General features: G+C 40.0%; 1 protein-coding gene across 2 annotated transcripts; it reads left to right on the top strand.

The window, feature by feature from the left end:
- Nucleotides 1-9343: 9343 nt before the first annotated feature.
- Nucleotides 9344-16184, top strand: LOC147625299 (asparagine--tRNA ligase, cytoplasmic 1-like). Of its 2 annotated transcripts, none has more exons than XM_086818627.1 (9): nt 9344-9624; nt 9889-10145; nt 11046-11282; nt 11372-11959; nt 12337-12522; nt 13375-13439; nt 14259-14388; nt 14838-14896; nt 15951-16184. In XM_086818627.1, exons 2-9 carry the CDS (start codon nt 9897-9899, stop codon nt 16045-16047), a joined length of 1611 nt encoding a protein of 536 aa, XP_086674753.1. In that variant the 5' UTR covers nt 9344-9624; nt 9889-9896; the 3' UTR covers nt 16048-16184. The 2 variants fall into 2 exon arrangements, with proteins under 2 accessions (XP_086674753.1, XP_086674752.1); XM_086818626.1 differs by lacking the exon at nt 15951-16184 and adding an exon at nt 14995-15678.
- The last annotated feature ends 4605 nt before the right edge of the window (nt 16185-20789 follow it).

The raw sequence follows: 20789 nt of genomic DNA on the forward strand, positions 1-20789 counted from the left end.
TACCACCTAGCTCGGGAAGGGGGGAGCCACATGAAGCTTCTAGCTCCTCATGCCAAACACACGTTGATATAGAAGTTTCTTCATGCTCTACACCTACTCTTGTCAACACCCAACAAGAGACCAATGAGTCTATGTCTCCCTTTGTAAAATTATCGTCGAAAACCATTTCCTCCATTCGTCAATGGGAGCGTACACTACCATCTCTGCAATTGGATGTGGCCACAAGGGTCATAAAAAGCTATCTGCCCACATCACAACCTATGACCCGCTGGACAAATTGGTTCCAAGAGGCTGCAACATCATTGCATAAAATATGATCTACCCAAGGAAAGGGGGAGCATGTACTCACGCTCGACATTCTATTGCTTCCTCCCTAACCTTCTCCCCTGACCATGTAATTGCCAAATTCAAGGGGATGTATATATATAGCTTCATACATAGAAAAGAAAAGAAAAGAAAAACAAAAAATAGTAAAAAGAGCAAGAGCACAAAAAGAGGAGAAATATCCGTATATAATCAAGAACTAGATTGACCTGTCATAAACCTACTGATGCTATATCTATGTTTGCAGATATGGCAAATGCAAGGGCATCACACACTTCATCCACCTTTGGTGAGAGGTATCATCTGTACCTTTCTCAGATATTTCACATGTGCTATCCTGTAATTGAAACTGAATGGGATCATATAGAGGTACTAGCCAGAGAGGAAAATGTTGAGGAATTAGAATGGCTAATTTGCCTATTGACCATGACTGACCCCTACTCCGTAGAGGACATATCCCCGATAGCCCAATGCTTTCCTTTCCCACAAGATGACTATCCTCGCATGGTTACATTCTTGATGAGTTCATGTGGATGGGAAAACAAAAACAATATATCTAACGATGATGAATGGACGGATGAAACTCATGGCACTACTGAGGCTGACTTTATTTATTTGGATGATGCGGATAGAGGCCTAGCCTTAGGGCTAGCGCCAGGACTCTATAACATCCTCTTACCATATCCTCGATAGTAGTATGGTGACTGGTAGGTAGGTTAGTGTTTTCAAGTTGTTTCTAGTTTGGAGTCCTTAAACGAGTCTTGAATTTTTCACACTGATGTGCCTCTCAAGGTATAGTGCTTGTTAGTTGATTGTACAGGTTAAAAAGTTTGAGGTGGGTTCGCTTTCAAGTCCTGAGACTGCCGCAACGTTCATCAAAATATATCTACATCAAATTGCAAGCTGTCTCGTCAAATCAAGGAGATCTCCAATTTCAGGTGTAATTCTCCCATGCCCACTCTCTTTAATTTTTTACTGTTCGATTAATTACATGAACTATAATGCATGACCACATGGAAATTGTCAATACTACTTAGTTTTTGAAGTTGCTTGATGTGATAGTGTAAATCATTAATGAGTTTAACCTTATTGGATATATTCCTGAGAATGCATGAAGTCTTTAGTTAGCCTGAAATATGGTTGTCTTAAGTCTAGGGTTATAACCATCTTAATGTTTGAACACCTGGCTGTGTGTGTGTTGACCTCTAGGACATAGCTTTTACCCCTTGTCGAAAGGATGTAAGAACACATTTTAGTTCAGGAGCGAAGATTAAAAAAAATTAATTAAAAAAAAAGCCTACAATAAATGGCAATGCAAGTCTATTATGTGCTCTAATGTTGGCCTATCGCCTTATTGACACTTGGTAGGCGAGGAGTATTCTACTCCAGACCGATGCCTCGGTTGGTAGGGAGTAGCCTTGCCTAAGGTGAACTAATAGATTCCTGGATAATGCTTTGTGTTAAACCTGGTACCAGGATCGATGTTAGTTTTGCCTTAGGGAGGTCGCCATTGTGTGTAAAAATTGTCACGTGTATAAAGAGAGAGATATAAAAAAGGCAAAACACTCCTGTAACTCTGATGTTTCTTGTGTCCCTCCTCGTGGTATTAACTTGTTCTTAGAGTAGACACATTGTGGTCATTTGTTTATTTATTAAGCTTGGTTATTTCCCTTGACTTAGGCCACTTATAAACCTTGATTAACCTTTGGCACCTTGTTAACTCTTGATTTATTTTCAATAATTTAAACTCCAGTTAATTTGCTACACTAGAACATTCATGTGACCCATCAAACTAAGTTTTCATAGTAACATCCATTGTGGTCTAACATGCTAGAATTTATTACACTTTATATTTTTTGAATTCCAGCATACTTTCACTCTACTTCCCTGTTTTGCAGACGGTCTACCACAACAACCCTATAGAGCTTACCATACCATAGATTTCGAGGACGGAATCTACATCAGAAAAGGGGGCATGTTAACCTATGTGACGGACATTGAGACGTACTATGTTTTACGTCATGTAATTCATTTAAGTATTCTGAGTCATGGACCGAGCTTGTCGGCACCATAGGTAAAGGATAAAGGGATTGGGTGATCGCCGATGAGAGGTGCACCTTGAATATCAGCACAGCAGGATAAGGGTTAGGATCGGCCGGCCATGTATGTGCGCCCATGTGTGAACGGCTAAGTCACCTATAAGAGTCAAATGTAACCCTAAAACTCTTATTCTCATGTGTTGAATACAAGAGTGCTCTTGCCTTATCCTCTTGGTTTCCTTCTCCTGCGTGTGTGTGTGAGAGAGAGAGAGAGAGAGAGAGAGAGAGAGAGTGAGAGAGCGATCGAGCACTGTGTAGCGGCACGGCGGCAGAGAGGCGGTAGAGCGACGACGGCAGCTCCTTCACTGGCGACGCGGGAATCCTTCACGACGGCGACGAATCCCTGGTTTCTGCTGTTATAATGCCATGTTTTCCTACTTTATTCTGAATGGTTTACAACAAGGAAGTTACTTTGAATGTGAATTGCTCTGATCATCCACAGTAGTCTGATGGTGGGTAAACAGAGTGTATGAATCAGGTTATAGTGTATATGCTTCGTGCATATGTCTCTAGAAAATCATCATATTGGAAAAAATATATTCCAATGATGAAATTTGCCTATAACAGTTCTAAATTTACGGCTATTATTTTTAGTCTGTGCATACTTATGTATGGATATCAACTTAGGACACCTATTGATGTCGGTCTTAAGGACATCGAGCTTGATGCATCGAGGGATTTCTTGCATGATATGTAGGAAATGCTGACCAAAGCTTGGGATTCTATCAGGAGTGCTCATGATAGGGCACGGTTTTATGCTGATAGGAGACGCTCATCTCGATCTTTTGAACCAGGAGCGTTGGTTTATTTTAATGTTCTTAAAGATTCTCAGACTTTGTCAATGGGAAAATGCTCGAATTTATCTCCTAGATATTGTGGTCCATTTCGAGTTATACATCGGATTGACACGGTTACGTATGAACTAAAACTATCTCCAATTGTTAGAGTTCATCCAGTCTTTTATATCCATAGATTGAAAGGGAAACTGGGAGGTGAGGATAACACAGTTACTCCTCAAGAACTCGTTGAAGTCGATGAATTATTCTATGTTCCACATGAACCTGATAAGGTACTTGAATTCAGGGAAAGGAAACTTTCTAGTTGACTAATCCCTGAGGTTAAAATTAGGTGGAAAGATAGGGAAATTGAGGATTCGACTTGGGAATTGGTTGAGATTGTTCAGCGCAGTTCTCCTTCTTTTCATTGCAAGAGTGCAATGTTTTGAGAGAGGGGAAGTATGTTATATGTACATTATGTGTGCTATGTTATATACACATTATGTGTGCATATACTAGGAGGCTAACCCACATTAGGCTTGTGAGCATGGGAGCATGGGAGCATGGGAACAAGCTCTAGTGGAGCATGGGTTAGGACTAACCTTAAGGGTTAAGGTTAGGGTCAGGCATCCAAGGGTCACACATGAGAAATGGAAAGTCAAGAGTCACTTGAGGGCCCTCTGTGCGCTTTTGCCGCACGAGTCATAGCTGGGGACTTGTCGAGCACCGTACGCGAGCCACGAATGGCTGCAAGCGTACAACCAAGAAAGCAAGCTCAAACAGAATGCAAAGGTGTGTCACTCACCGCTCTACCCGACATACCCACATCTGCATATGGAATAATCGACGTCTCGAGTTACCCATATCAACATAGAGAGTCATCAACGTCTCAATGAGTTACATATGTCCATCCGTTAAACAATCAGGTTGACTATATAAATCACCTAAAGTACGGAACTAGAGAAAGAAATGCCAACAAAGGAAGAATCCAAATTTCCTTATCCGAACACAACAAGATAAACTTGTTTGAACTCTAAAGAAAGAGATTTCAACAAGTGAAAATGCCGATGAGATTACCCTCATCAAAACATGCAGGTTATAGATAAAAGAAGTTTATCTAGAGAATGCCCACAGTATAACTTCTAGTGAATTTAGAAAATAAGATTGTCTTTGAATATTGAGGTCAACATGCTAAGTGATGTAAGCAAAGCAACAATCTTGAGCCCAAATTATCTCATAAGATAATATATGTGAGGGATCACTAGCATCCCATACCACCATGATACCACTCATACATATCTTAACAATTTGAAACTCCCTAGTATGCCATCTAGGAAAAAAATGAATAAAATCCTGTATAAAAGGAATAAGATGGCCTTATCCAGACTTTCACATACTAAACCTGTCTCTATATACCTGAGACTACATCAAGGAATAACTCCTTCTCTGAGTACATCATTAGAAAAGAAATTGAATTATTGGCGTCTTTCTAATGATAACTACCAAAAACACAATAAAGTTAGGGTAGAAAAATAACTCACCTAGATATATAAGCAACTAGGTATCCGAGTTGGAATATGTACAAGAGTACAAGAAATATACTCCAAAATTACGTGCAAAAAAACAAAGGCAAATGCTACCTTCACAGCACATGTAATTATTCAAAAGATCAAAAGATCCTTATAAAACCATGGATAAAAGCATAGAAGCTCCTTAAATCCATAAAAACCATAGTTGATCATAAAAATCAATGCATACCGTCTAATAGACATTAATCATGCCAAAAGAAGCATTAAAATTGGTGGCCAACTCATCAATCCCCAGAGTATATGAACATTGTATCGTTCAAGCAAAACTCCAAAGTAAGCAAGTGAAACACATGTGTGTAGCACTCAATAAAAAACCTGATGAGTGATCTAGGCAGAACCTGATGAGTCCATATAAAACTTGGAAAACATCCAATAAAAATCCACCAAAACAAACCGATCAACTAACCCATGATAGAATTTGTCTTAGGCTTAAGAAATTAAGCACAATCCACACTTAAATAAGTGCAAAATAAATTATCATGGAAAAGTGTCAAAGGTGAAACACACTTTGAATGCAAATTATAGCCATCAAAATAAATTAAGGAACATGTCCAAAAAGAATGGCTAAACAATGGTAAAAAATCATGAATACATCGTTTAGAATTAATCCAAACATAAATATCCATTAATACGAGGTATAACCGTATTAATAATATGCGAATAACCCGTATCTATCTAATATCAGCATGAGAAAACGTACTTCAACATTAAATAACCCTCGAAAATATTAAATTCTCGAGAAAAAGAATTATCATGATTTTTTCTTAATTTTTTCTAATTTTATAGGGCCTCAAAATATAATAATTTTGAATTCCACCAAACCTATCTTATGGCATTCCAAACCTATATTTTTCTAGAAAATTTTTAGCAATTTAATGTGCCAAAATACCATTGATATTTTAAAATACCAATTTTTAGGATTTTTAAAAATAATTTCAGAATATTCCTAATTTTTTCTGAGAATCCCATCGTTCACAAAATTTCCAATTCTGCCCGACAATTCTCAAATCCAATGAAAATTTACAATTTTAATGGATTTTTCTAATTTTATGGGTCAAAAAATATATTTTTAAAGGAATTTGAATGGTCACGAGCGCCCGAATAGACACACCACATGCCAAACACTAACCCCACATTTTCTCAAAATTTAAAATAGCTTTTGTCTAATTTTTCACTAATTTTCAGGAATTTTTTTAAATTTTTAAATTACCCCGAACGCATTTAGAATACGAACGGTCAAAAAACTTCGGAATTCCAACGGTTTTCCCGGAATACGGAAAGCCAAAAGTTTTGGGAAAATGAAAAGACAAAAAAAATCGGAATGTGAAAGGTCAAAAGTTTTTCCAGAATTCGAAAAGCCAAAATGTTTCAGGAAAACGGAAAGTCAAAGGTTTTCCGGAAGATGAAAAGCCAAAAATTTACAAGAAGAAATTTCCAGAAATTTTTCAGAGATTTTTAAATCTCAAATTCCAAATTTTCTGAAATTTTCAGGCTTTTTCTAAGCTTTTTTCTGAAATATTATCAAAAAGCTTTTTTTAATAAAAAACTTATTTTTTTAAAAAATAAAAAAAAAGCTTTATTAGCTTATATAGGATTTTGATTTTTTTCCGCCGGCTGTACGCAGCCCCCCCTTCCCGCGCTTGCGCGTAGGACTGTGAGAGAGAGAGGGACACTCTCTTCTCCCCTCTCTCCTCCCTTTCCTCTCCATTTCAATCCTTCACCTCCAATCTCTTCTCTCTCTCTCTCTCTCTCTCTCTCTCAATCAGAGAGATTAACTTAATCCATGATTAAGTTTTTAATTAAACTTTTTTAATCATAATTATCATTAATTATGATTAATGTTTAAAAAATCATTTTAAAGAGATTTTCTCCCGGAAAAAAGAAGAAAAAATCAGATTTGAGAGGCGGAGAGAGTCCCACGCACACGGGAGAGTATCTCATGCATCAACACGCTGTCCCCTACTGAATTTCAGTAGAAATTGACAGAAATTTGATCGCATTCCCGCGGAAAAAACTCGCAAAAATGTATAAAAATACATTTTAAATCAAAAAAATGCTCAAAAAAATCCTAAAAAATTAGAAAAAAATTCTAAAAATTCTAGAAATTCAGGGAATCCATTCTAACAAAAATATCCACCATAAACTCTATGGTATTTTTGTAAAAAAATTCTATTAATGCTCGATTTTAACCATAAAAAATAGGAAAAATAGCATTAACTCACGGAATTCCCCCGCAACATCGATTCGTCCATTGAATTGAAGTAACACACATTCCAATCACCATATTGATGATCCATGTGTAATTCATCAACATAAATCAATAAAATAATATTTTTATTAGTAAATATTAAAATTTACTAAAAAAAATCAACAACAATTAAATAGAGATTGCTCTAATACCACTGTTAAAACCCTAAGATCTCTCTAGATAATTGTTATGCATAAACATGCATAAATCAGGCATAAACTCAACCACCCAACCACCCCCGTGCCCAAGGCATGCACACATGAATAATAAATGAAATACATCATACCTCTACCTTGATGTCCCATACCATCAAGAGGTATAACTCCAATCCAATAGCATGTAGCTAAAGTGTGAAATGGTAGATGAGTAGATATGGACCTCTACACAAAAGACCATAGCATAGCCTTGGCCTCATAAGCCCAAGCCTCCAAGCTCCCTTGAGTGTGCCCCATGCCCCTATTATATAGGAGGGCCCTCAAGTGACTCTTGACTTTCCATTTCTCATGTGTGACCCTTGGATGCCTGACCCTAACCTTAACCCTTAAGGTTAGTCCTAACCCATGCTCCACTAGATCTTGTTCCCATGCTCCCATACTCACAAGCCTAATGTGGGTTAGCCTCCTAGTATATGCACACATAATGTGTATATAACATAGCACACATAATGTACATATAGCAGGAAGTTTCAGGGTTCATGGCTATGGCGAAAGCTCAGAGTTTAGAGCTCAGGAGTGAAAGGCATGCTGCACAGAGGGCGAAGCATGTAGCTGGGAGCCGTTGGAGAAGCTCAAAAAAGTCACAGATTGGCTATGGCGGGCGAGTAACAGAGTCAAATTTCGAGATTAGGGTTTCTAGTGAATGAAGCATGATGCAGTTTTGTCGAATAGTTAGGTTATAATTACTTACTAGTTGGGAACCCATGCTTCGCATGTCTTTTAAGGCTTCCAAAATCAAATTCTACCCAAACCTCCTCGAACCTCCTCCTCTTCCCCGAACCTCCAAAATATTGCCACGTGACAGCTTTGTGAAACTCTTCCTTAAGATAATATAGAGAAGAAGCCCAATCTTGTATGTGCACTCTATTATTGTCTCAAGGCTAAATTTTGAAACATGACTAAAATACCCATGTCGTGGAGAGAGCCTCACACATGGGGGGGAGATTGAACCCAATCTGGTGTCGTATTCTTATGGTTTTTCTATCTCTCTTATTTGCATATGTGTTTTTAATTATCTGTCATATGATATGGCAATTGGTAGTTGAAAGGTATTTGTTGAATTAAATTATATTAATTTGTACTTGGAGACAATATCCGTTTCATGGCATCATCCTAGAAATCATACATTGGGATCTGTTTATTTGTTGTTGGTGTATAACAAGATAAGATCTCCTTGTTGAAGAACTCTGGCAACAATGTATATGGGGACTGGCCTTTTGGTGTCAACGCACATGCAAAAAGGTGACTTTTCAAGTGGGGCATAGTAGTATGCAATGTACATCAACCTCAAGCCAAAGCTTGGCTAAATGCATCCACATAAGTCGGGCCTAATCATCCCGTTTAATCATCGTGAGCATCCTATGCATATGAAGCCGAAACAAGCATGCTACTCCTCCCAAACCGTGCACCCCCCAGTCCTGGCTAAATTCATCCACATAAACCAGGCCTAACCATCCCGTTTAGTTACCGCCGTGAGCATCCTGCAAATATGAAGCCAAAACATGCATGCTACTCCTCCCAAACCATGCACCTCCCTAGTGGTGCATGTTTAAAGACTAACTCCCAAGCATATCCATACACCTTAGGTAGCCCTCTCTCAGGGCTTTGGTGAGTGTCTGTGTAAAAGAAGAGGGTATCTCTCCCTGTGAATGTCTCTACAAAACATTCTGGTAGCCTCTCTTAGGGCTTTGGTGAGTCTCTATGTAAAAGAAGATGGTATCTCTCCCTATGAACGTCTCTACAAAACCACTCGGGCCATGTAAATTTTGTCTTTGGTCTCATAGAGCCCGCGTCATCATGTGAGGCCTTTGTCTATGATTACCCTACCTTGCAGAGTAAACCGCCCACTTCCTTGCCCATGACTTGGACCATTCCTGCTTTTCTGTGCTTCACTTGCAAGGGTGTGAGGTTAGTATATCGTGGTAGCTTTGAGAGCTACTCTTTTTTTTTTTCCTAGAAAAACAGCCCATGATTCAGAGTCTTTGAACTTAAGGATGAGGGGTTGTTCCTTCATCGACAAGTCGTTTTCCAACTCGCCATGCATCTACAAAGGGAGTTCCTACATAAAGCCACCCCATCTTCTTGAGGTGTTGGCGTTTTTCCTCGTCCAATGTTGTTGTCCCCAACGTGGATTGGAAAGAAGAGAGAGAAGAGAGAGAGAGAGAGAGTGTTTTGAACTCGCCCTTTGAACCTTCTTAGAAGTTAGAAATTGAATAATTCAAATGATTTTTATTACTGTATGACGACCCGATAATTAGGGTTTTTGCTTGAGGATCACGCGCTTTCGTCTGTTGGCGTTGTGTCAAGCAGCTCCCCATCCGTTCTGTTAGCTGTCTCTGCTATCTCCTGCTTTCCCGGGGCCGCCATCTCCAGGTAAGTTCTCTCGAAAGTCCTGTTTCCGTTGAAGCTTTTGTGACCTCAAATCCTTTCTTTTCCCTGCATTCTGCGAGAAAACCTGCGTTTCTGTGACAGACAGTGAAATAACCCTAAAAACCTTGCAAGTCATGGTGGATTAGTTTAGCTTTACAGCTTGCAAACTGTTGTAGAGGAAACAAACTGTGTGCTTACAAGATGTTCTTCCATGGGTTACAACCATCAATGGTGTTAACTTCGTTTTTTTTTTTTGGGCACTTTTAGCTTTGGCAATGGAAGATGGTTGTGGGCTTGCTTCTAGGGCTAAGGACCTTTCTGTTGATGGGAGTGGATGTGTGCAAAAGGCAAAGTATTCAAAGAGAGTGATAATCAAATCAATTCTAGGGCGTGAGGATGGTGGTGTTGGCCTGATAAATCAGAGTATGATTGTCGGAGGGTGGGTCAAAACCGGACGCGAGCAAGGCAAGGGAACCTTCGCTTTTCTGGAGGTCAATGATGGATCATGCTTTGCCAATCTCCAGGTTAGTGGTTGCTTCACAACTTTTTTTGGTTGCTATGGTCCTATAACGTGAAGGGAGGGAAGTATTTATGGCCCTGGCCTTCCGATGCACAAGTCCAAGGTTCGAATGATGGCATCTTACAAGTATTGAATAAAGACCATTATTTGACTAGACATTAGTTCCTCGGCTGAGCATGGTTTCTAAGATTTCCTTCAGGAGGTCCAGAAATTTTGATCAAAATGGCCGGATCTCTTGAAATCTTCCATTTTTCATCATCATAACACTTCGATAAATTCTTGTCAATTCTACTACTTCCAATATTCTGAAGAAGAGTGCTGGGTTTTGTGTGTGCGTGTGCATGTGCGTGCGGGTGCATCAGTATTCAACAGACCTCAGGAATCTGGATAGTAACATCAGGTGGACTTGTGTGCACTGTATGCATATGTGCTTGTATGTATGTATGTATGCATTCGTGTAGGTACATTCGCACATGCGTATACACATGTATATAAATATATAGCATAGTGTATCACTTTCTCTTTCTCTGAGACCCATAAAAAGGAAGAAAGCAACTTTGCTTTTAGTCAGCCTTCCTCCTTACTTGACACACTCCTTTGATGACATTTTTTTTAGTACCATGACTACCATTTATCCAATCTTGTAATAAACCTATCTTATAAAGGCATGTCTTTTTACATCCATTGATGTACTACAATACCGTACCACATGTCGGTATTGAGGGAGGGTGTTAAAATTATACGTCAGTGTGACTGGATGGTTCGATCTCTCCATATTGGATAAGGATTTTGTAGCCATGGTTGCCCTATTTAATAGGGTGGTGCCTTTGTGTATTGTATGGTATTGTACACAAGGAGAGAGAGAGAGAGAGAGATCTTACTGCTCATATCATGTACCATGCAGGTTCTTGTCGAAGCAAGTGTGGGTTCACTTAACCAGCTTACCCCCACAGGAACATGCATTTTAGTTGAGGGAGAGTTGAAAAAGCCTCCTGAAGGAACAAAGCAAAAGGTGGAATTCAAAGTGGCCAAGGTTTTGGAGATAGGGACTTGCAATTCTTCAACATATCCTATTGCAAAGACAAGGCTTCCTTTGGAGTATCTCCGGAACTATTTGCATCTGCGTGCTCGCACAAACACAGTAAGAGCATGGGGCATGTGAATTATATCTCATCAATGTGAAAAGCACCCAAATTGGGCTTCTGAAGAGCTGTTTGGCTGTATGTGCAGATTGCAGCAGTTGCTCGAATTCGCAATGCGCTTGCATATGCAATCCATACTTTTTTTCAGCAGAATGGCTTTTTGTATGTGCATACACCTATCATCACCACAAGTGACTGTGAAGGTGCCGGAGAGATGTTCCAGGTCACAACATTATTTAGCGAGGCAGAAAGGAGGGATAAGGAGGCTAAGGTTAATCCTCCACCCTCAGATGCTGAGCTTGAAGCAATCAAACATGAAGTCGCTCTGAGAGGCGAGGCCCTAAAGGAAGTGAAGAAAAGCAGCAACAGGGATGCTATCGCAGCGGGTGTACAAGAGCTCAACCAAGCAAAAGACCGGTTGGCACAGTTGGAAGCCCGGAGCAAGTTCCAACCAGGCATGCCAAAGAAGGATGGAGCCATAGATTACTCGGCAGATTTTTTTGCCAGACAAGCTTATTTGACAGTATCTGGGCAGCTTCAGGTGGAGACGTACGCATGCGGGCTCAGCAGTGTGTACACATTTGGCCCTACTTTCAGGGCTGAGAATTCTCATACAACTCGCCACTTGGCAGAATTTTGGATGATTGAGCCGGAAATTGCTTTTGCTGATCTAGAGGTAATTCATAGTGGCTGCTTGTGGCCTAGTATGGGTGAGGGAAATGATTTCATAAGGCCATGGTATACGGAGAAAGGGTGAAGGGGAGCAGCAAATGCTTTGGTGGAGGAATAGTGGACATGGCAAGGATAGCTAAGCAGGGGAAGAGATGTGCCAGACAGAGCTTGTGAAGCCATTGATAAGATATTAATCTCATGTAGGCTTCTTGTAGGCAAGCTAGCCGCATGTTAAAGAGGGTGACAATTTCCTCTTAAGCATGATATTGTGGTTAAGACATTAAACATACTGTTAATTCTGCATTTGTGGTCTAATCTTGCTTGTCTGTTTGGCTATGGTGTGCCTGGTCTCATCAAATATATTTGTGGGTGGTCCTGCAGGATGATATGAATTGTGCAGAGGACTGCGTGAAGTTCCTGTGCAAGTGGCTGCTCGAGAACTGTGCAGATGACATGGAGTTCATGTCTAACATGTTTGACAAAACAGCCCTTGATCGTCTTCGTCTTGTGGCAACATCCCCTTTTGCACGAATCTCATACACTCAGGCAATTGAAATTCTTGAGAAGGTTTGGAACTCCCTGATTGAACTCCACTATTCTTTTTACCTGAGCCCATACATTGTCTCAAATAGGCCATATAGCTAGGGAAAATGCCTATGTTGACACACCTTGGCTCCTCACAAAGAGCCACATGAAGCTATGGAATACCATGATCACAATGCACATGCCTGAGCTAGGACACCACACTATTCATTGGGAGCCAAGACTTAGGAGCACCCCACCATGGAGGAGGTCTTGCGCCTGTGAATTTCTATGCCCGATGATGATGATGATGATGACAGCATGGATGCACGAAGAGGAAATAAAAACCAAGACAATACAACAGCCTTTATCCGTGCTCCTGTGCAAAGATATGAGCCTATTCTCGAAAGAAGTGATCCTGGCCAAATATAGTTTCAGGCCCTGTTCCTAACTCTCATCACTGTCTTGCTAATTGAAGTTCTTTGTGGTCATCGGTTCCTCCTTGTTCCAGATTGTGGGATGGCTTTGGTAACAATTTGATGAACATTAAATGTATAGGGTGCAGGCTATTGGACAGGAAATAGTGGCTAGCTGGTTATGTTGAGGAAGTCTTCACTGTGTGCTTCAAACTCCAATAACTGGGTTTGTGAGAGGGATGCTGGTTGTTGGCTTCTTGAAATGCTTGCTTCTTTGGTCATTTTGAGAGAGAGAGGAAAGAAAAGTAATATTAAAGTCTTCAAAAAACCCGAAGGGCCTATGAGACCATGAGTGATACAATGATACCATGGATATACTGAGCCTTGGAAAAATTAACTCGGAGAGAGAGAGAGAGAGAGAGAGAGAGAGAGAGAGAGAGAGAGATTTCTAAACCTGTATCGGCTTATGGTATGATGATAGGTGACGGATAAGAAGTTTGAGAACGAGGTCAAATGGGGTATAGACTTAGCATCTGAACATGAAAGGTAAACTGTGATACGTTGTAGCAGTTGTACTGGGTTTGTCGTCATCAAGTCTTTTGGGGATGCTGCTAGCAGGAATCTTCCCTTCCTTCCTAGGTTTGCTACACTTGACAAGTCATAGTGTGACATTGTGGCTAGTGACACACATGGGTAAGAATATTATAAGTTTTTCTCACTAGACATGGTGAGAAGTGCATCAGAGAGATCCTTTTAACCTTTCGCTTGACTATTAATAGAGGTAAGGGTGAGGAAGGGAGCTGTTAATGTCTCAAGAAAGGGCAAAACAGTTTTTCATATGCATGACTTCTTTACATGCACGTGGACATGACTATGGACTAGGGCTTAGATAGGTCAAGATCATGTGAGCTATTTTTAAGGAAGAAAAGTGGGTCACATATTGAGTACTTATTTGGGGTTGTTTCACATGGCACGCCACCACTGAAGGCAACGAACCCACGGCAAATAGCTTCATTATGTAGGAGGTTGATGCTTATAGCTTCCCCTCAAGTAACTCAGCAACAAAGTAACATTTTTGTAAAAAATTTCTCTACCTCTTCAATGAGGCCACCTAGTGCCATCTAGCGTCCTCTAGAGTTTATCTTAATCCGCTCTAAGGAAACTTTCAAGATTTTTAACCTTAGGTAATTTCTGCAAGGACTGCACATAGATGTTAGAATCATGCTTATCTTTTTTAGGTGAAGGTCTTTTCAGTGGTTTTTAGGGTAACGGGCGTGGGACTGAAGTCTTTCTGAACTAATGTCTTTTGCAAAGGAGTTCATGTGCCGTTGGCAATATACAAACATTCCTATTGTTTTATGGCAGGTACCTGACTGAAGAGGTATACAAAAAGCCTGTTATAGTATACAATTATCCAAAGGAGATCAAAGCTTTCTATATGCGTCTCAATGATGATGGTAAAACAGTTGCTGCAATGGATGTGCTTGTGCCCAAGGTTTGTTTTCTAGCCATGGCAACAGGTCTTTGGAGGGTGCGTCCAGGGTAAATGCAAAGTCACCCTTAGTATGTTAGGTGAGGGTATTATAGAGATGGTCTTGGGATAAAGATTACCAAGGAAATGAAACACTTAATCTACGAGGATTAAAGCAGTAATGATGCAATTATTTTGGGTCTTAACACACGATCCTTGATCATAAATCCTTTTTTTTTTTGTGGTGCTGGGGGGGGGGTGATGCAATTGTAGTCCCTGCCTGTCATAAAGTTGACAAATTCTACAATGGATGGGGGTTGGCAGGTGATGCAATTATCTAGTGTTTCCACACACCATCACCTGCCTATCAAAAGGCTGACAAATTGGTGATAGCCTTTTCATTGCCCACCAAAAAGCGTGGCATGTGCAAAGACCCTTGGCTTGCAATTTTATTTCTTTTTGGTGTTGTGCAGGTGGGAGAATTGGTGGGTGGAAGTCAGAGGGAGGAACGCTTGGAAGTGTTGGAGAAAAGGTACACAGAAAAGAAGCGTTTCAGTGTTCGTTTTCATGTGTGTGATCTAACTGCTGCATGCCAACTGCTTTTGCATTTAAATTTTTGATACTTCGCAGACTGGCAGAAATGGGACTGCCTCAAGAGCCTTACGATTGGTATCTTGAGCTGCGCAAGTATGGGTCTGTCAAACATGCAGGCTTTGGTCTTGGATTCGAGAGGATGATCCTCTTTGCAACAGGGTTAGAGAACATCCGAGACAGCATTCCGTTTCCCAGATATCCTGGCAAAGCTGATTTCTAGATCATCAAGATCCTAGGGGGTAGGGGGAACCCTTAAAATTTTGATCATACTAGTGCAGTAAGAGCCGCCAAATTGGAAGTTCTTATTGGCCCTGCTTATTGCTAGAGCCATATGTAAAATTTTGCACTTAAAGTTAAGCGGGACTGTACTGTCTTATAGCTCTATTTTGGGCAAAAAGTGAGAAGGGTTCAGGTGTCCATCACTATGGACAAGTTAACCTGATGAATATTGAGGAGTCAAAATGGAGATCGTATTTTCATGATCGACCAATGAATCCTCTAGAAAGCAGCTGCAATGGTCGATACATCTTTGTTTGAGCATAATTTTTGGGTGATCATCACAATGAGTGGCAGTTTTGGTGGTCTTAACCATCTTGTCAGTGGAGATTAGTATCTCTATGATTGATCAACCTCTCCTGTAGGAAGTGGTTGCTATTGTTTATACTTCTTGATTTGTTCATAATTTTGAAGGGTGATCAATAAATAGCAGTTTTTTGGTGGTGATATTAACCGTAGGTTCATGATGAAATTTTCAATGACTGTGTTCTACATTCAGTGGATGCACTAGAGTTTTAACATGTGAATGAAGGTATGATATAAACTGTACAATTTTGACAACTGTCCTTTTTTGTACTACTGATCTCCCTTTTGATCGTCCTTAGAGAAAGTAGTTTTTGCCTCAAAGACAGCTCCCTTTGCCCCCCGCTAATAGAAGTTTTTACACGGAGTTGACCATGAAATGAAATTGACAGAGGATAGAATGTTGATTCCAGGTGTTATCTTCTTGGGAATACTGCTTATAAAACAATGGTGGATCATGACAAGCAAGGAGAATTTCTGGTGTCTGGGGCCATCATACGTGTGTCATGATCAAGACGTTTGAGGCATTTTATGATAACGGGCAGCTATGTCAGAGCGCACAGCTACATATAGATCCACATTTACACATGGCTGTTCCAAGCTTTTCAAAGGATCTTTAGCCTATTGTGCACCTTCTATAATAACCCATCACATATCCTCTTTGCAGTCTCTAACTACAGAATGCCTATTTTCCCCACTGTGTATTATCTTTATCGAGTGTTCTGGATTGTGGAGATCTTCTGTACAGTAGTGGATGCACCCTTTCGAGATCTTGCAATATTAGTGAACGAATGGTCCCTTTAGAGATGATGCTATAGATTATTCTTTATGTTGCTAATGCCATAGAAGTTATTCTGGTAGCATCTTTTTATTATGTACTACATTTGAATATTGAATGAAGATATGTAAAGAAGGATCTCCCATGTCTTTTGGACATGCCATTTGATTGTAGAAGCATATGAACTCCACATACTAGGTCATATGCATGCATCCTTCTTGCTTTAGTTTGTTGCATAGGTGTAGTCAAAGAAACGTTTGGCCACAAACAGGACATCCAAATAGTTAAGGGTTTTCACAAATCATCTGTTAAGATCCACACAAAAGCATTGAAGGTATGGCAACTACAGATGATATGCATTTGACAAGAGGCTGCTTAATTATTGATGGTGATAAGTTATGGAAAAAGTTACTATTGCAGGGAAGGTTGTTAAGTGACCTCAACAGAACTTTCAGAGCAATCCACTACTCTCACTAGATGGATCACAGAGCCAGGTGTGATCTCATGTACATCACATCTCTCCATCCACCATCTGGACTAAACGTGCTTGAAGGAACATGCTTGTCCCAAGAAAAAAACCCTAACCACAAGTGATGATACTCATACAAATGATCCAATGCTCCATCAATCTATGATCCTTCGGAGTCTCCCTTTGAGATGTTTGGTAGATGCCTCTCTTTGATTTTCTAACGCTTAAAATTCTTCCAATCAAGCGCTATCACTACACTTTTCTCCCCTGTAATGCTACAGCGATCTCATTCCCAGTTTCATACTGAAGAGCCTAGCATCCCCATGACATTTACCATGTGGTAATGCTTGAATCGCATGTCTAAGCTTAGGGGCATCAAGTAATGCATTCATGTCATCTGAAATTAGCCTAGGCAGGGACTTTCAAACCTTCTAATGTGCCTTATCCCTTTGAGGGGAGTGAGTTTGCAGATAATAAGTAGCACTAAAAATCAAAGGCAATCATCTTGATTGTGTTGAACTTTGAGTGGAGCACTCCTTGCGAGTCTTGCGCAGTCCTTGTTGTTATGGGAGAGGCCATGGTTAACAAAGAAATGCCTCTTACATTAACCTCCCATCCAAATCCAAAACAACTACTATGCATACTACTCAAGAGTGTCATGCAACTCAATTCAACGGTGTATACTACTCAAAAGACTCATGTAACTCAATCCTAATGGTGCATTATGCATTTGAAGTCCACTAGGCATTAGGGTGTTTCTCAAGTTCCCTCTGCAAAGCACACAATCTATGCCTAATGGCTCTCTATCAAAGATCTCTTGCTTGGGCCACATTGTGATAAAGATCCTTGACAAAAGGGTGCGACTCTTGAATGGATACTTATGTCCTTTGGACATAGAGATGTGTCCTTTGATCAATAGATGTCTCTCTTTGAAGAGTTGTGTCCTTTAGTGATGACGTATGTGACAGGGCGACCCTTTATTGGTGTCCTTTCGATGTTTGAAGGTTAATCAAGAGTAGTTAGAGAGATCACAAGTAAGACCTCGATGTTTGAGAATTCGGATTCAGATCTTGAACATGCTTAGCCGTAATGAATGGCGGTAGCAAGGACGACAAGGTTATACTTTTATACATTGATACGAAGTCGGGGGTTGAAACCTTTAATTAAGGCATGAAGCTTGTCAGTTGGGGACATAGAATTGATCTCGGGTATCAAATTAGTGAGCTGGAAGATATAGTAAACTAGAGAACCGGTTTGGTCGAAGTGGCGTAAAAGAGTTCGGGCTTGAAAATCCACATTGGCAAGAATGAATTGCTTACAAATGACCCACTCAACATTTTCCCATGTCATCACCATTTTTCCAACATGTTGTCGTTGTTGCCACCAAAGTTAGGCAATATCCTTAAGTAAGGACACGACAAATGTAATCTTGTTGGCATCGGTAGGGACCATTGAGTCAAATACATGCGAAGTTTGTAAAGCCATTGTTCAAGTGTACGCTTCTTGCTTTGCCCTCAACAAGGACTTAGAGGATTTATTTTTCATTTTTTTTTGTTTTAATAACTTGCAAAAGACAATAAATAGTCTTAAAATCAACATTTTCCACTTTAGGAGAAATGTTGTCTTCATTGTCTGGTACTGATGTTGTAGTGTTAACTGTTGGTACAGAACTGGTATGAGAATGGCGATCTGTCCACAATTGCTCGACCTAAGAAGCTAGTGACCATGGACTCTTGAAGTTATGGTTGGAATTGTTCCTGCAAAGCTTGTTGCCAATCAACAGAAGTCGGACTAAGTTGGTGGGTTTGGTCCTCCATAGTAGTATGCTAAGATGAAGACTTTGAAAGTTGAGGCTCCGAGGAGGGGCGGTGTGGTTGTTGATGCCTTTGGGCCCTAGTGAGAACCATCAGCATGTTGGTGAGACAGAGGTATAATGTGAACTGAAAAGAGTAGGTTGTAGGTTGGGGAGGTTATTGACCACCTAAATAGGTAAGAGGATTAGTTGGAACTGAGAGTCCTGGGACTCATTGTCGATGAAGAGGGAGCACAGGGGGTTTTAATTCTTTTAACCATAAATGTTGATTTGCACACCTGAAGTGTGTTACCCATATGATGATGAATTGTGGATTTCTTGAACATCAAAGTGCCACATTGTTTTGGTTGTTATCTGTGTTGTATTTGTTTTTTTGTTTTTTGTTTAACAATTTACCCACCAAATTTTAATAGAAAGAGCACACTTGGTGAGCCCTGAAAGGCGTTGGTGCTTGTGCAAATCGGCTATGGAAGAGTTCTGCACCCAAGATCCAAGCACGTGTATTGCAAAGAGAGAGAGTACGGGTTGAATTATTGTTGATTTGCAGGTTGTGGGCCACCATGAAGGAATTGTTTTTCTCAATGTTGATTTTGTGTGTGTGTGTGTGTGTGTGTTTCATAGGTGGTGTGGGTTGGTCGTTTGCATTACATGAGCAAAAATGTTTTTTCTTCTTCTTTTTCTCTGGGCTGGTCGTGTTTGCATATGTGAAGGGATGATTGTTTTTTTTCTTTTGTGTATAGTTGGCCAGTTGCAACGCTAGTTATGGGCTGCCAAGGACATTGCTATTCTTTGTTTTTTTTTGTTGTTCTAAAAAAAAATGTAGCCTACCACATTACTAGCCTTTTATTAATGTTATAACGCTAAAAGCCTTAATGTTTTAAAACATTCACTCAGTGTGTTTTATTACTTCAAGCTTTTCCAAACGAATCTAGGAAGATGAAGATTCAAAAGGGAGAGGGCGATTTGTAGTACCACTCAATGCCTGGGAGGGGTAGAGAGGGAGCCAATGTTTGCTTGGCAAAGCCAGGGTACCCGTATGACCTGAAAGTCTTCTATCGTTTTTTTTTTGTGTATAGAAAAAGCTACTGCATATTTGGAAAAAAGAAAAATCAAGAAAAATTGGACAAACAGGTAAAAATTGGTAGGGGTATTCTCTCTCGTTCTTCAATACAATCCTTGCTAGGGTGGTTGATTTTTAGGGTTAGGGTTTTATGATTTCTTAGGGTTAGGGTTTGGTTGCGAGAGCATCCTACAGGTTGGAGTTTGTTTGCTCTGATACTACTGTTAAACGTTTAGCTTATTTAAACATAATTAAAAAGCTTAATACTTAAATACTTGAGTAAATATGAGCTAAAGAGTGGAAAGTAGCCTTTAGCTTGCTGGTGATCGCTCGCTTAAAGACCCATATATATATATATATACACACACACATATATATATATGTATATGTATATATATATACGTGTATATATATATATATATATACACACACACACACATATATGTGTGTGTATATATATACATATATACATATATACATATATATATATATATATATATATATATATATATATATATATATATATATATATATAACTCTCATAAGTATTACTCTAGAACTTGTATCTTGAATTTTGAAGTGAATATAAGAGATCTATTTTTCAAAAAAATTATATATATATATATATATATATATATATAGAGAGAGAGAGAGAGAGAGAGAGAGATTTTGAGAGAGAGTTCGTGTGAGGGTGTGTGTGTGTGTGGGAATGGGTGAGGGTGTGTGGAAAGGGGGGCAAAATGGTCCTCCCTATAAAAACCTAAAAAAAAGTTTTTTTGTTTTTTTAAAAATACTAAAAACAAAAAAAAAACTATTCTCTATCGCAGAGAGCGGAGAAAGAAGAGGGAGGAGTGTGTGTATGTGTGGGGGGGGGGGAGGCACCCACATCTCCCACATAGTAGTCAAGTGCTTTCTTGCCGTGCGCTGGCCATTTCATGCGCAGAAGAGTCACCTCTGAGAGGGCATCCCCCATAGCTGCCAGCTACGCCAATGACGCATCACCCCACCCCCACCTGCCATGGGTGCATGCCCAAGGCCCTCGCTCCTAGGGGAGCATGCCCCTTGACCAGCAATCCCGTCATGGTTTTGTTTTCTTTACTCAAAGTAGCGGCATAGCCGCAAAGGCTGAGAG

This window comes from Cibotium barometz, chromosome 24 (genome assembly GCF_041138505.1).
Source record: "Cibotium barometz isolate CiBa-2024 chromosome 24, ASM4113850v1, whole genome shotgun sequence".
NCBI lineage: Eukaryota > Viridiplantae > Streptophyta > Polypodiopsida > Cyatheales > Cibotiaceae > Cibotium > Cibotium barometz.